The sequence below is a fragment of the Myotis lucifugus genome, unplaced genomic scaffold (genome assembly GCF_000147115.1).
Source record: "Myotis lucifugus unplaced genomic scaffold, Myoluc2.0 scaffold_4, whole genome shotgun sequence".
Classification (NCBI taxonomy): domain Eukaryota; kingdom Metazoa; phylum Chordata; class Mammalia; order Chiroptera; family Vespertilionidae; genus Myotis; species Myotis lucifugus.
In genome coordinates this window covers 9,078,816-9,095,439 of record NW_005871052.1, presented here as the reverse complement: position 1 = coordinate 9,095,439, position 16,624 = coordinate 9,078,816, and the positions used below count along the sequence as shown (strand labels likewise).

General features: G+C 45.4%; 2 protein-coding genes across 3 annotated transcripts in view; both read left to right on the top strand.

The window, feature by feature from the left end:
* Positions 1-1,913: 1,913 nt before the first annotated feature.
* On the top strand, positions 1,914-3,314 carry ASB12 (ankyrin repeat and SOCS box containing 12). Its single transcript, XM_006082841.3, is given in 2 exon segments — positions 1,914-2,739; positions 3,139-3,314. Coding segments are annotated over 2 exon segments (960 nt in total). The 3' UTR covers positions 3,273-3,314.
* A 12,000-nt stretch (positions 3,315-15,314) lies between these two features.
* AMER1 (APC membrane recruitment protein 1) overlaps positions 15,315-16,624 on the top strand; it is a 21,706-nt gene continuing 20,396 nt past the window's right edge. Inside the window, exon 1 of one of the 2 annotated variants that reach the window (XM_006082840.3) lies at positions 15,315-15,497. The gene's annotated coding sequence lies outside the window, so the exon portion shown is untranslated. Of the gene's footprint in view, positions 15,655-16,624 lie in introns of both variants that reach the window. The other variant, XM_014465352.2, reaches the window with a different exon arrangement.

Here is a 16,624-nt window from a genome sequence, read left to right as displayed (position 1 = left end):
AAATTGTGCTTACCAGGAAGCCAAGAGAAGACTATGTAGGAGGAAGTGGTCAGTGAGGAAAGATGTCCCAGAAAAGTCTGAGAAGGAAAGATCTGAGAAGCAGTCAGTAGATTTAACCACAGGATGACTTTTTTTTAAAGAGAACCCTTTCAGTATGTGATTGAGGGTAGGTGGTATCCGATTGAAGATTGTAGAGAAGGGAATGAGAGGTGGGAAAGTAGATAGTAGATAACTCTTTGGATATGTGGATGAAGAATAAAAAGGAAGGAAAAGTATCTAGTTGGGACAAATGACCATATAAGTATTTTGTTTTGTTTCCTAAGATGGTTGAGGGGGAGGAGCCAGTGAGGAGGTTGAAGGTGCAAAGAGAGGAAGTTCATCTTCAAAGACCCAACATATTGTAGCTCTCTTCATCTTAACAGACTCATGAGGCAGGGACTATCATTTCCATCTTGTAGATAAGTACCAAAGAAGGGAAGAGTCCTGCCCAAGGTTACTCAGCTAGGAAATGGGGGTGCTAGGTTGCCAGCTTAAGTCTGCCTGATTTCTAAAATTCTCTTCTTCTAATTTCACCCTGAAATAAATAAATAATAAGACCATGTATGAAGTTGATGCTTGTGAGTAGGAAAGGTTCTAAAGTTGAGGGAAACCTCACCCACCTGGGAGACCCCACCAACCCACCTAGATTTTTTTGAGGTGTGTACTTGAGGTCCCAGGCTAAAAAAGTGGGGTGGAAGTGGATAGTAAATAAAAGGAAGTGTGTGTCCCTGAGACCATGGATACAGGTTATGGGAGAGTAGGGAGACTCAAGGTCTGAAAAAACTATCATATTCTGATGACATTACAAATGGAGTTGGGTGACTTTGACTTTGGAGCACTAGAAACAAGATTGTTAATGTCAAAGAGTTAGTTTGAGTCAGTTATTGTGCCATGGGTGATTTCATAGGGTCTGGGGATAATATAGAGAGATGAGTTGAGGGTTGAGGCAGGGCTCTAGGCTAGGTGGGGCACAGACTATGGGAAAAGGCTTGACACAGAGGTATGGGGAAGCTATGGACTTCAAGAAGGTGCTTACAATCAAAGGGACTCCTGGATTGAAGTGGTCCTGGGGCAGAATCCAGTTGTCACCAGAGAAGAGGACTTGCCCTGGAAACTTCAACTATTTCCTGCCATCACTTTGTCTTAATTTTACTTGAAGTGTACTCTTTGTAATGCCACCTCTTTATTTAATCATTAAATGTTACTCTCTATCTATTTCCTAAGTAACTTTGTTGTCTGAAGCATGGGGCATGAGTCTGAGGGACTGTGAAGAGGTTGACCTTTATCTACAAGGCTAAGGTATAGAATTTATATAAGAATGCTCAGGGATGAGAGATTACATCACAAAGCACCATTCTGTTGGCCTAGCAACTGCCAGACCTAGGCCACATCATTAGTTCCCAAATCTTAAACTAAGGAAGATGCATCTACCAAATTACCAGCCATGATGTGTGTTCTACTGGAAGTGGAGGAATACAAGATGAATACAGGGGTCCTCAACCTATAGTTTACACAGTAATGAAGCACATATAAGTGGAAATGTGGTGAGAAAGTTCATAGTTGAAGTCTACTTATGAGCCTTTGGAAACCCTGAGCAGAGGAGGAGATTAGGGAGGGCTTCCCAGAAGTAGGGATTTGAAGGGCAGGAAGAACAGCAAAGGCAAAGACACGAAGCTGTGAAAATATGTGATCTGTTTTGGCAGCCATCTCTATGGCCTGAAATAGGGTAGAATAAGTGTTATAAGCAGGGGACCCATAAGTGAAGAGCTTGATGGTGAAGGGTGAGGGGCAAGGGCTGGTATCCAGACTTTTGATGGGGATTGTCAGTCTCCTGTTTTTGGCACCCACAGATCTGGCATATTTTCCTCTTCATAATGAGAATGGTTCTGCTCTAATAAGCCAACATGAACTTCATGGACATCAGCAAAATCTTCTCCCTCTTGCAGCCTGACAAGGAGGAAGAGGACACAAATACAGGGGAGAAGCAGGCTCTCCGTGAAGCAGTACACAGAAATGACTCCTATACCTTGGACCAGCTTTTGCGGCAAGAGTGTTACAAACGTTTCATCAATAGTAGGAGTGGCTGGGGTGTTCCTGGGACACCCCTGCGCTTGGCTGCTGCTTATGGCCACCTTAATTGTTTGCAGGTACTCCTGGCCCACGGTGCTGATGTTGATAGCTTGGACATCAAGGCACAGACACCACTTTTTACCGCTGTCAGCCATGGCCATCTGGATTGCGTGCGTGAGCTTTTGGAAGCTGGAGCCTGTCCTAGTGGAAGTGTCTACAACAACTGCTCTCCCATACTCACAGCCGCACGTGATGGTGCTGTTGGCATCCTGCAGGAGCTCCTAGGCCATGGTGCAGATCCTAATGTCAAAGTTAAACTACCAGTCTGGGTGTCAAACATAACTTCATTTTCTGGTCCCCTTTTTTTGGCTGCAGTCTATGGGCACCTTGACTGTTTCCGCCTGCTTTTGCTCTATGGGGCAGATCCTAACTACAATTGTACCGACCAGTACCTATTAGCTCGTGTCCCAAAGCCACGCACCCTCCTTGAAATCTGCCTCCACCATAATTGTGATCCCGAGTACATTCAGCTGTTAATTGATTTTGGTGCTAACATATACCTTCCATCTGTCCCACTGGACCTGGACAGGAAAAATGATAAAGGCACCATATTACTGCTACAGGCCCGAGGTGAGTGTCAAGCAGACCATTCCTATAGGGGTCCTGGTGTGAAGGTCTCAGGGCCCCAAATTATCCCCAAGCCAACCCTTCTGAGATGAATTGCAGAAAACACCACCTTCCTCCTCTACTGGAGCCCCAGTGGAGAAGAGGTTACATATTCCTTATTAGGGTCAAGATCACTAAGATAAGGTAGAAAGATAGAAGTAGCTTGATATCTTGTTTTGGCACTGCCCTCTCTAGTCCTCAGTGTGTCCCTATTGGTACTGTACATTGAAAGGAGGGTGGGGGACATTTCTTAAAAGGAAGAGAACATTTAGGGCTACAGGAGCAAGGGCAGTGTGAATGTAGCCTTGGGTGGGAGAATTGCCCTGAGGATTGCTTCTCATGACCTGTTTCTCTTTGTTGCAGCCACTCCACGAACACTACTATCGCAGGCCCGTATAGTTATCCGCAGAGCTTTCTGCCAGGCCAACAAGCCACAAGCCATTGACCAGCTGGATATTCCCCCTGTTTTGATTAGCTACCTCAAACACCAATTGTAATCTTGCAACCTACCCAGAAACCCATGATACCTCCAAAACATCTCGAGGACCCAGATAACTGAAGAGCACTACAGCTCCTCCCACTCATTTGGAACTGCTTTTCTGTATTATCCTCCGCAATAACATAACTTACAAAATAAATTCTGGTGTCTGTTGTGTGTGTGTAGAAGGGGTTGTTTATTGGGGGTAGTGGTCTGGTTGGCCATGAGGAAGGATGGTAATGGTCTGGCATTTGACAGGCATGAGTTCTGACCAGTGTAAGATAAAAAGTGAAAACTAACTCAATGGCCCACACTTGCCCACCAACATTCTCGAGAGAATTTGGAGTTGTGTTGTTCTAGTAGCAAAGTCCTGAAGAATTAAACTAGGTGGAAGGGTAGCATTAGCTTGCTCAGCCCTGTACCTGCCTCCATTTCTCTGGCTGCTGCAAGGCACCTTTTTAGGGGCTGTCACTCAATTCCCTATTATTTTGAGTCAAGTGACCAAGAAGCCCCACATTCATTAACCTTAAATCATTGGCTGCATTCCCACTAGTCCAATTTATAATCAAGATCAAACTGGGAAAATAAACTACCAAGTATTTATGACAGAATGTAATGCAGAAAAGAAATTGGTTACATAGCTGATAGGCAGAGAATCTGAGCAGGATGGGAAGGTAACCAAGATATTAGTGGAATCAGGAGCCCAAAACCACCCCTAGGCTGGAGGGGTGAGGGGGAAAATATGTCCAGAGTCCAGGGACAGGGGTCACCTGATGGAAAGTGGAATCAAAAGTCTGTCCACGGGTGCTAGAACCATTGAAAAGAGATGCTGCTCAAACCATAGGAAAGGAAGAAATACCTTCTCCTTTTCCTCATTCTTGCCCTTTAATCTGCCTCCAGTGTCTCTCTCATTGGGGGAAACTGGAAGTGAACTAATATGAGAGCCTGGGAAACACAGCCCACAGGGTTGAGCCCCCTTGAAATATAAGGCAGATCAGGGGAAGATGAGCAGTGAAGGAACAGTGGAAGGAGATGGTGTGATCTGGGTCAGTAGCTGGGATCACAAAGCAGAATTGGAAGTATAATGACAGTCAGAACCATAGATTATACACAGCAGACACCACCAGAAGCAAAAAGGCTAAATACCCTGGCTTCTCCATTTTTTCTACCCTCCCACCAGTGTTCTCATTGGTTGTACCCAGCCAGAAGATGATTGATGAGGGATTCTGGAAATCACTGTCAGTACCCTATGATATGGAGAAAAGCAGGGGAAAGAGGAAAACATATCCAACACAGATAACTATGCAAATTCAAATCCAAGCACCTTCATTTTGCTAACTCTTTATCCTTCTACAGTACCTTCTTATATTTCTCCTGCATGATACCTGCATGGAGCTGTGAATGTGCAGTGAAAGAGACACAATATGAATGAATGAAGGAGGAGAGCCCAGACCATCTGTACTTTGGGAAACACTATAAATGTTCAGAGCTTTTCATGGGAGCTGCCTTGACAGCCTCCCCCCACTTCCCATATCATGATCTATCACTGAGGAAGGGAGGCAGGGAATGGGGGCTTGAACTGACTTGCCTCTCCTACCTCTTACCTCCTCCACTCTCCCTAGCTCCTAGTGCCTGAGAGACTTTAGGAAGAAAGGCAAGAGAACTGGACATCTATCTCCAAGGTCTTGCCACACTCAACTTCCACACTTTCATTCTTATGTATTTTGAAGAGCAGTGCAACTGTTTATCACCAAGGAGCAAGAGAACTGAAGGACTGGGCTGTAAGCATAGACAAAGGGCTTCAGGGCAGACATCCCCATCTATCTTCTTACAGGTGAGTTCTCCTGGCTTTGTCCTTCCCATTCAAGGCCCTTGGGGATTAGGAGTCAACCTCACCAACCCCATCTGCTCTAGGCCCCTGTGAAAGTATACCTTTCAAATGGGCCTGGCCAGGGTGGCCTCCCCTGTGGTATCTGGGACACATTCTCTGGTTGACCCATGAAAGCATGTGGATATTCTGGGAATTTCAGAAGAAAATGTAAGAGCATACCAAATTCTAGACAGAGAGGAAGAGCTGAAATTCTTAGCCCCATTTCCCAGATGAGCAGAATGAGACCCTGACTAAGTTAAGTGCCCATGTTATTAGCTATTATATTTCCAGTTGCTTGTGCTGCTGGTGGGCAGAGACAACTCCAAGGCCTGGTGTCTTAGTCCCTTCAACTCCCCAGGTCTAACCATTCCCATCCAGACAACAGGCCAGGGGGTGAAAAGGATCATCTCAAATTCTGATGATGAATCCTCTGAGACAATCTTCCTTAGGAGGTGTGAGGAGGAGGCAGAGGTGATGTCACTGTTCCTGGAGTAAAATCTCTTCCTTGACCTTTACTCTGTTAGCACTGGTCCCAGATGATAACCTAGTCTCTCCCCCACAACTCCTACCACATTCACCAGCTTCTGAAAAAGACAAATCTTAACCCTTTCAGGTGAGCAAGGCCCCTTCTCTCCCTCCTTCTCTCCATCTTTCCCTTTCCCCCTTGACCTCTCTTTCCTTCCTCCCTTCTTCCTTCCCTCATTTCTTCCCTTTCTCCCTCCCTTCCTTCCTGGCATTGCCATGAGCCTGAGGCTGGCTCGGCTCTTCACATGCCACTGATCAGTCTGTATTCTCCCTTGCAATGGCAAAATTATTTTCCTTTATTCAGAAAGGGAACCCCTAAAGACTAGATCCAAATTGCAAAATAGTCTATTGGACTTCAGAAACCAGAGAAATCCCCTTCATCTGCTATCTTGAGGGAAAGTAAGATGGAAGAGGTGGTATTTGATCGGACATTGAATGGTGGAAAGGGTTTTAAACAGTACAGAAGAAAGAAAATGTATCAATGGAGAGAACTCAGTGAGCAAAGACATAGAAGTGGGAAAAAGCAGGGCAGTTGGATAACCAGTTAAGGTTGGTGTGAGTTCAATGTATTTGAACAATAATAGGCCATGGACTAGACTGGAGAAGGCCCTAAATACCCTGTTTTTTTGGACTTGAAAAGTTCAGTTCTTCAGTGGGGTATGCACAGTAATAGGAAATTGCTTGCTGAATGCACAGAAAACACATTCTCTGATTTCCCAGGGCAGATATGGCAGCATTACATTTTTTAAAAATTAGGTATAATTGGCATATAACATTATACTGGTACAACATAATGAATCTATATTTATATATATTGTTAAATGATCACAATAAGTCTAGTTAACATATGGCACCATACATAGTTCAATTTTTTTGTGTGTGATGAGGACTTTTAAGATCTTTATTCTTAGCAAATTTCAAATATGCAATACAGTACTATGAACTGTAGTCACCATGTTGTAAGTTATATTCCTGTGACTTATTTATTTTACAACTGGAAGTTTGTACCTTTTGACCCTCTTCACTCATTTCACCCATCCCCCACCTGCCTCTGGCAACCACCAATCTGTTCTCTGCACATATAAAGTCATTTAATAAAATTTTAGATTCCATATACAAGTGAGATTATATGTTATTTGTCTTTCTCTGTCTGACTTATTTCACTTACCATAATGCTCTTAAGGTCCATGTTGTTGAAAATGACAAGATTTCATTTTTTTATGGCTGAATAATATTGAATTGTACATATACACCACATAATTTTCTTTATCCATTCATCCATGGATGGACATTTAGGTTGCTTCCATGTCTTGGTTATTATAAATAATGCTTCAATGAACATGGGGATGCATATATCTTTTTCAGTTAGTGTTTTCATTTTTTAATAAATGCCCACAAGTGGAATTGCTGTATCATATGGTAGTTCTATTTTTAATTTTTTGAGGAACTTCCATACTGTTTTCCATAGTGCTGTACCAGTCTGCATTTCCACCAATAGTAGACAAGGGTTCCCTTTTCTCCACATCCTTACCAGCACTTGTTTCTTGTCTTTTTGTTAATAGCAATTCTAATGAAGTGGTATCTCATTGTAGTTTTTTATTTGCATTTCCCTGTTGATTAGTTATGTTGAAGCACCTTTTCCTAAACCTGTTGGCCATCTGTATGTTTTCTTTGAAAAAATGTCTATTCAGATTATCTGCCCATTTTTTTAATCCTCAGTCCAGGATATGTTTTGATTGATTTTTAGAAAGAGAGGAAGGGAGAAAGAGAGAGAAAAAAATTGATGTGAGAAAGAAACATGAATCAGTTGCCTCCCATACATGCATTGACCAGGAATTTAATTCACAACTCAGTATGTTCCCTGACCTGGAATTGAACCCACAACTTTTTGGTGTATGGAACGGCACTCCAACCAACTCAGACACCCAGGGCTCTCTGCCCACTTTTTAATCAGATTAGATTTTTTTTTGTTATTGAGTTGTATGAGTTCTTTATATATTTTGAATATTAACCCCTTTAATAGACATATGGTTTGCAAATATTTTCTCCCATTTTGTAGGTTGCTTTTTAATTTTGTTGATGGTTTCCTTTGCTGTGTGCTCAGGCCTTTTAGTTTGATGTTGTTCCATTTGTTTATTTTTACCTTGTTTGTCTTTGCTTTTGATATCAAATACAAAAATCATCACCAAGACCAATGTGAAAAAGGTTATTGCCTATGTTTTCTTCTAGAAGTTTTACATTTTCAGGTCTCACATTCAAGTCTTTAATGTGTTTTTAGTTCATTTTTGTGTATGTGTAAGATGGTGATCCAGTTTCATTCTTTTGAATGTGGCTGTTCAGTTTTCTCAACACCATTTATTGAAGAGAGCCTCCTTCCCCCTTGGCTCCTCTGTCATAAAGTAATTGCATGAGTTTATTCTAGCAGCATTAATTTAACCATTCTCTTGCAAGCACAGAAAATTTGACTATTTACAAATTATTTGTGCATCCATCATTTCATTTAGTTCTAGAACAACTTTACTTCGTAAGGTAAGTCGAACAGTTTTTGTGCAGATGTGGAAACTGAGGTCCAGAGAAGGAAAGAAGCTTATCCAAGATCACACAGTAAGGGAACAGTAGAACCAGGACTAGAAAACATGGGACTTCTTGTTATTCAGACCTGGGCTTTTCCCAGCATGCCATGTTCTGCCTCATGTATGAATGGAAGCACTGGAGAAGGAGGAGGGGCAAGCCCTGACTCATTTTCACAGGCCTGGGCAGTGTGTATGCCGGGATGCCTCTCACTGAGAGGAGTGGCATCCTATTAGCTGTCAGAGGCCCCAGCCCCCAATATAGAGCTGGCACTGATGAGTGATATGGCAAGTCAGGGAAAGTTGGCAGACCCAGGCACTGGGGATAGGCTAAAGGGGTTGGGGCAAGTTCAGAGTGAAGGGCTGGGCATGTGGGATAGCTCTGCTTTCCCTACTTCTTCTGGTTATTTACAAACTCTACAGGGGTTTCATTGTTTTTGTAGCCCCAGAGAACCCTGTTTTGACTCTCATAACACCATGTGCCCTCCATTTTACCAACACCCCCTTGGCCTTACCTGAATATGCAGGTCCCTTTCCCAGCCAGAGTTACCTACTTTTCCAGAAGTGACATTCCTAATCCCTGTGGTTTGATCCTGCAGAATCTTCCATTCTTTCACTCAGCAGATATTTATTGAGGCCTTTTCTGCCAGACTATGTGTTTCAGACACCATATGATTCTCTGCTTTCTTTCCAATTGCCCCCACTTCCCTGTATTCACTTCCTTCTATGTCCATCTTTGATCCCATGTTCATTCAATCACTTCAATCTTTTACCCAGTAACAAAATAACTTTGTATTAAACCATTATCCTCTCCCAGACCTGGGTTAATGAACAACATAGAAGAAATTGAAATAACTAATTACCGTAGAAATCAAAAGAGTTAGTATACGTTGAACATTTACTATCTGCCAGGCATTGTGCTCAGTAATTGCTGAGCATGGACTAACTCATTTAATTCAATGGCATTATTTTACTCATGAACACTTTTATATGAAGAAACTGAGGTACAGAGAGGTTAAGTAACTTGCTCAAGGTCACATAGCTAGAAATCAGGATCTCATGTAACTAAATGGGATTGCTGTACATTCCTGGGGGATGTCCCAGCTAAGCCTTTATCAACTTGTCCATTCTGTGCAGTAACTATTTCAAACTGTGTCCAATATTAACAAGGTTCCTTGAAACTCCCCCACTACTGCTTTGCCTCTCACTTTGGGGACTTTGTTTCTGACCTTCCAGAGCAGGTAGAGGTCTTCAGATATGACATCTTTAATTTCCCATAACAACAAACTTTAGTATATACACCCATCCTTCACTCTTGATCCTTCCTCTCAACACTAGGGACTCTGGATTCCATCCCCAACACCTATCCAGGGCCTCCCACCCATCAGTTACATTGCCTCCTATATCTTAAACTTGATTGATTTTCCCCATCAGCATATAAACAAACTCACAGGCTGCACATATTCTCTCTTTTATCACAAACCATTCTCTTGACACCCTATTACAGTCTGGTGTACACCCTAAACCAGCCGTGGGCAAACTACGGCCCGCGGGCCAGATCCTGCCCTTTTGAAATGAATAAAACTAAAAAAAAAAAAAAAAAAGACCGTACCCTTTTATGTAATGATGTTTACTTTGAATTTATATTAGTTCACACAAACACTCCATCCATGCTTTTGTTCCAGCCCTCTGGTCCAGTTTAAGAACCCATTGTGGCCCTCGAGTCAAAAAGTTTGCCCACCCCTGCCCTAAACCCTGATCCTATTGGCCTTGCCCACATCACCAGTGACTTCCCAGATCTATATCCAATGGCATCTTTTCTATGTTGTTGGACTTATGGGCAGTATCTTTCACATACATCTTGGTAATGCCATCTTTCATAAAAACCTGTGTCTCCCATGGCTTCTGGGAGAGCCAGCTCTTCTGGCTCAGGTCTCACTTTGGCAATCCCTCCCTCTTAGGGCTTTTGTGGGATCCTGGTGTCACCAACAACTAATCAATTCTATCTTCCAAATACATCCACAATTCAACCACTTATTGCTACCTCCATTGCCTCCACCCTGGTCTGTGCCACCATTATCTCTCACCTGGATAACTATAGTAACTTCCTTCCTGGTCTCATTTTTTCTTCCCTTGCTGCTATAGCCCCCTAGACATTTCACTAACAGCATGCCAATCCTAAGATCAAAATCATACAAAGTCTAAATTCTTTAAAATGACTCTCAAAGCCATACACCATCTGCCTCCCATGTCCTCTCTGACCCCCTCTCCTACCACTTTCCCTCACACTCATTCTCCTCCAGCTATACCAGCTGCCTTGTTATTCCTCTAACATTCTAGCATGTTCTCACCTCAAGGTTTTTGCACTTGCTTGGAATGCTGTTTCTCCAGATACTTTCATTGTTTACTCCCTCACTTTCCTCAGATATTTTAGTGAGGCCTATCCCAACTACCCTGTTTAAAATAGCACCCTCTGACCAATACTCCCTGTATCCTTTTTCTGCTCTATTTTTCTCCATACCACCTATTACCATCTGATACACTATACTAGTATATTTTATTTATGTATTTTGTTCATTGTCTGTTAGCCCTCATGAGCTTTCATTATCATGATGGGAAATAGACAATTAAAATAACAATAAATAAATAAACAACAATAAAAATAATGTACCAGAAGTTGGTAAATGCTAGAGATAAGAAAAAAGACTATTAAGGGACTGGAAAGTGAAGGCGGTAGGAATGGGGATTGTTATTTTATATTACAAGTGTCCAGGGATAGTCTCAGTAAAATAAAATGACATTTGAGTAGACATCTGAAGGAAATGAGGCACAAACTATGTCAGTATTCAGAGGAAAAACATTGTAGGCAGAAAGCACAGCAAGTGCAAAGGTCTAGAGGTGGGATATCAGACAAGTGAAACTCGGAATGTTCTAATCATTATTTTCCTAATCCTGTTCCTATATTCCTCAGTTCAGTGGATGGCCACACTCTCCAGTGCCTTGACCAAGTTGGAAACTGCAGGGCATTGGTCTGATGGGTTGTGTGCCTCCTCTACCACACTGACTGCTCTTAAGCCAGAAGCTGTGTCTAGTTCACCATTATGTGTGTGGCACCAAACACAGGGCCTGGCATAGAGGAGGAGCTCAAACAGTGGCAACATCACACTTCACTGGTAGATGCTGGAAACTAAGCGTGACATTAGACCTGAAGATGCGCTGTTTTACTATGTTCAGCAAACATATGCTTAGCACTTAGTTTGTGCTAAGCCCTCTGTTGGGTGCTGAGGTTACAAAGATGGATAAAGATGCTCTCCCCTAAGAAACAGTCTAGCTCTGCACAATCAAAAGGAATCTGTGTATAAGGAACCACAGGCTCATGTGTGTTTATATCAAAAGGTGGTTTCAAAGTCATATTATGAGTTCTATAGCTTTGAATATCTGTACATTGGATCATCAGCAGACCAACAACAATAACAGCAGCAGCAGCTGACATTTATTGAAAGCTTCATATGTATCAGGCTCCGTGCTAAACACTCACATGGAATATTCATTTAATTCTCATCACAACTCCGTGACATGGATACTATTACTTATCCTATTTTCAGAAGAGAAAATGGAACTGAGAGACGGGAAATAACCTGCCCACTTCACACCTTTCCTAAGTGGTGGGGCCAGCATCGCAGCCCAGACAGTCTGATAGCAGAGCCACTACACTATACTGCTTGCTTTCGTGGGAAAGACAAACAGCTAGCTGAGCCTCAATTTAGCTGGACAGTCATTGTCTTTTACCCTTTGGCCCCAGGCCTCTCTTTTTACCATTATTTCCAACTCTTCCTCTCTCCCTATACAAATACTCAGCCCCAAGGGTCCAGAATCCTAGGTCTTGCCAAACTGCCATACCCTCTCACACTGATGGGCTTTGGATTGAGCAGGAATCCTTCCCCTACTTCTCTGACTTGACATAATCACCAAGGCCATCCTCCAGGGAACTTTTGTCTGATGCCCCTCCCGAACTGGGGAGAAGGAATTGTAGTCATATCGATCAGTCTGTCTACTTGAGTTTATGAAGTTGCCTCCAGATAGCCTGCATGTATGTTCTCATGGGCTTTTTTGTGCAGTCACAAGATGCTGGGCAGCAGAGGGATTATCTTCATTTTGTAGGTGAAAAAAACTTAAGAAAATATTCTTGTTCCCCACCAACAGTGACCAAAGAAGTTGATCAGGTGTCAGTCAGCATGTGGAATGGGGGCCTGTAGGGCTCCCTCTTCAAGAAGGCATTTAGAGGTACAAGTTTATGCCCACAGTTGGTTTTTCCTTCTATTGCCCCTAGGGAGGAGTGGGCCATACAAACAAGGAGCTGTGCCTCCTCCCACATCCTGTTCCCCTTTATGTTGTGAAAGAATGTAGGGGGCTAGCAGCCTGACTCTGTACCTAGTTTATCAGTATCCTACTGCACATTCTTGTTAGCCTATAATCAAGTCACTGCCCCTTCCTTAATTACCTGGTCTTGCAAGACCTATTTACCTAAATACTCCCAATTTATAAGGGCCATAAACCAAGGATGTAACAGCTTAGCTAGAGGGAGGTTACTGGTGCCATCCAGGTTAGGCATTTAGATACAATCTAAATTCCCCATTCTAACTGACTCAGGAGGAGCTGTGAAAACCCACCACAGAAACCCAGTAGTTAGGAAACAAAGAAACTCGGGAATATATAAGGAGCAATCTTATTGTATTAGCCATTCAGGCTTTGGATCTTTGAGTCCCCCGAGCCAGCAGTGCTGCTTTGATTAAAGGCCTCTTTCCTGATACCTCTGAGTGCTCAACTGTTTCTTCTTTCGCGCCAATTCCACAACAATGTGTACATACATAATCTTCTCCCAAGACTTAGAAATATCAGGACCAGTTGGCAGACCACTTTAGCATGTCAAAGACTACTCTCTTTTTTTCTGAAGCCAATTTCTTTTAGGCCCAACCCAATGTTTAATATCTGTCAGTCCCAAAGCTGACTGGTGTGGCAGAATGTTTGGCAGCTTAGCAGAGGACATAGAGGACTAGCCCCTGTGACAAGAACAGTGCAACAGTGCCCCCTCGCCTCAGGATTATTTCAAGCCCACCACTTGACTAGCACACCTCTCTCCCCGACACTATCCTGGACCTGTTTCCCTGGGCTTAAGATTTGGAAACTGTCTTCTCCAAATTGTAATCTTTGGCCTATTTCAGTGAATCAAGGTTCTGGGTGAATTATGAACAGGTGGAAAACAACCAGAGGCACAAGGCAGTGAGGAAGCCTATAAAAGAGACACTGGAAAAAGGACACCCCCAAATCAAGTTCAACAATTGAGAATCAGGACTTTGTAAAGCAAGAAACCACAGCTCCAGGGAAATAATATTGTCCAGCCAATCATCTGGGGAAACTCAGGCTAGGAAGGAGAAGGTACTTGCCAAAAAAAAAAAGTCCCACAATGAGCCATCCAGTGGCAGCTCCCTCCTCCCTGTCATTCATTTAGGCTTGGGACTAGAAGGTTTGATGTTCAAATTGCTGATTTTTGTTGGAGATGTAAAGAATGTCATGAAGGTCATAGAACATTATGGAAATTATAGAAAGAATTAAGTTGAACTGTCAGAGCTGGAAGAGATCAAGGAGCTTGACAAGTCTTACCCTCTTCTTGTGGAGATGGAGTGATGGACTGGTGCAGAGAGGAAAATAGACTGGTCAAGGTCATACTTTAAGTCTGAGGCAGAGCTGTAGCCAGATCCCAGATCTAGCAGCAGTGTCAGTTCCTGAGCACCACACATGCAGAGATAGCAGTCTTCCTCTTCCCAGTCTAGCAGCCGGATCTTTTCAAGGCAGAAAGGACCCAGTAGAGCAGCAGAGAACACTCCTCCTACAATGTAAAAATGGCAGGCCATCTAATCCCCCTGCATGTCCTCCCCAACGTCTGTTTAAGACATTCACAGAGTTTTAGGGCTGGGCTTTCTGGATATTCTTGAACTAGTAGTAGAACTGGATTCTTTGTTGCCTCAGCTCACCTGGCCCTGGTAGCCACTAATGCCACATAAAGCCCTCAAGCTAGTTAGAGACCCAAGCTCAGGCTGGCCCCCTGCCACATCCACAGGCCTCCTCAGTCCGCCCTCGGCCTTGAGACCTCCAGTCTGGGCTCAGACAAGATTTTTTTTTGTTTTCAATATCTAGACTTTCCAAGGACAGGAAACTGTACAAAGCCTGGCTTACCATTAAAAAGTTGAGGGGGGCCTCTGTAGACCTTGAGAATCCCCTCTAGTTCTGTGAAAGGTGGGAAATTTAGGTGAGGGTCAAATTGTGAAAACAGATCTCTCCAGAGAAAAGTGAAAGCAGCCCTGGTCAGCAGGGGCCCGGAGTTCTGAATTCCAAGTCTGCCCTGTCGCTGGTGTGTTGGGTGACCTTGGGAATGCACCTCTCCAACTTTGGGCAGCAGCAGGCCCTTTGTAAACGGGTGGAAGTTGGCCTAGATGGTCCCTAAAGGCCCTGGTGTGCCTAAGAGGCGGATGAAGCTGGGGCGCGGGCACTGCAATTGGCTTTCCTGGCAGGTGAGTCCCTCCTCTCAGCGGCCTGGAAGCCTGGGCTGCGGGGCCTTCTCCACGCCTTAAGGTTGGGCCTGGAGAGGTTCCAAAGGGCTCTGCAGTTCCCCCTGGCTCTCCCCAGCCACTCGACCCGCCTCTCTCCGCCTGTCTCTTGGTTTGGAATAAATTGCCTGCTGGCAGCCTGGGCGCCACAGAAGGATTGCACTGCGACCACGGAAATGAGACTCATACAAAACCGAAACTGAGCTCCAGGGCTCCAGCGAGCCCTTTTGGGGCTGAACCGGCACCAGGAGCTCACGGAGTCCCCAAGCAGCCACTAGCCTGGCTTGGGGGCGGGAGTGAGGAGTCCCAGCGAGGGGTTCTGCACCCTCCTAGTCCCCAGCCAACACCAAGCTCAGGCTTATTTGCATTTAAAGAGAAAGGTAGAGAGGAAAACAGTGGGCGGGTCAAGGCACGCCTTCCCACATTGGCCATTGGGCCACACGCCTGCCAATCAGGGCGCGGACGCCCCACCCTGTGGCTGTGGAGTTGGGGGGAAGGGGGGCATGGAGAGCTGCCCTGAGTCTGGGGAAGGGGAGCCAGTGCAGGAGGTGACTGGAGCCACAGCGGCGGCAGAAGCAGCGGTGGCTGCTCTCTCAGCCACGGCAGCCGAGGATACAGCCTGGGCCAGGGCGGCGCAGCAGACAATAACCGGCTTGGAAAACGAACCGGGCTGGGTAAGCGGTGGGGGTAGCCAGGAGGCTCCGCCAGCCCGCGGTGTGGTGCAGTCCCGCTGCTCCGGTCTGGCCTCCCAGAGAGGAGCTCTAGGACTGGGCCGGTCGGCATCCAGGCCGCTCTCTGCTCCCCTTTGGAATCCGCTTTGAGGACTGTCCGGTGAGGGCCAGAACAAAGTCCCTTGGACGTGGGCCACCGTGGAGGGAGGTGGGGGGTGGGGGAAGAGGGCGGGCAGGCGGGCGGGCTAGCCTCGGCCCTGCCTCCAGGCACTCTGGGAGGCGGGGAGGAGGCCCGCACGTGCTGCCGTGCAAGTCCCTGGAGGGTAGCCGCCAGCCAGCACCCCCAGAGGTGCTTTTGTAGGCCCGGAGCTCTGCAGCTTTGTTGCAGCACATTAGGTGGAACAGCTGGGTTACGCGGGTATCGCTCATTCCAGCAGCCGGCTGCTGCCCCTCCCCTCCCCTTCTCTGCGCATCTCCTCCCTCTTCCCTCTGTGGACCAAGCAGACTCGCTGGCCTAGGTCCGATTGGGGTATCTACACTGTTTGCATCCTCTCTGGGGGAGCTCAGTTTGGTCTGTAAGCTGCCCACTTTCCTTGAGAAGCTCAGCCTCGCGACCCTAACCAGCTGTGCCCCCTGCTCTTGGGCCTCTAGGCACAGCTGGCGCCCGCCCCTGGGGACAGGCGGACCAGCAGACTGGCGATCAGGCTCTCCCTGGACCTCGGAATAGAGCTGCAGCTCAAGGTAGTCCTTGGGTTAGAACTGCAAGGCCCTTTAGTCTCCTCCCTCGCGGAGCCTCCTCTCCCCTGGGGACTGGGGGGTTGGGGGAGTAGGCACTGGCCTCGTTTTTTTCTCTCCAGCCTCCCCTGTTCAAAAATAACGATAAGCACGATGCTGGGAGGGTGGGAGGGGGTTTCTGTGTCAGAGGCAGAGCTAGCAATTATTGTAGTAGGGAAAACACTGAGTGTTGTGAGAGATCTAGAGAAGCAGCCAAACCTTCCAACTTCACAGTTACTTAAAATACTCAGCCCGCCTGGCCACTGTCATTGTCTGCTGCAGACATTTCTGACATTGGTAACCACGACTTTGCCTAGGCTCCTGGCCATGAGGGAGGGCTGTGCCTGCATGCAGCC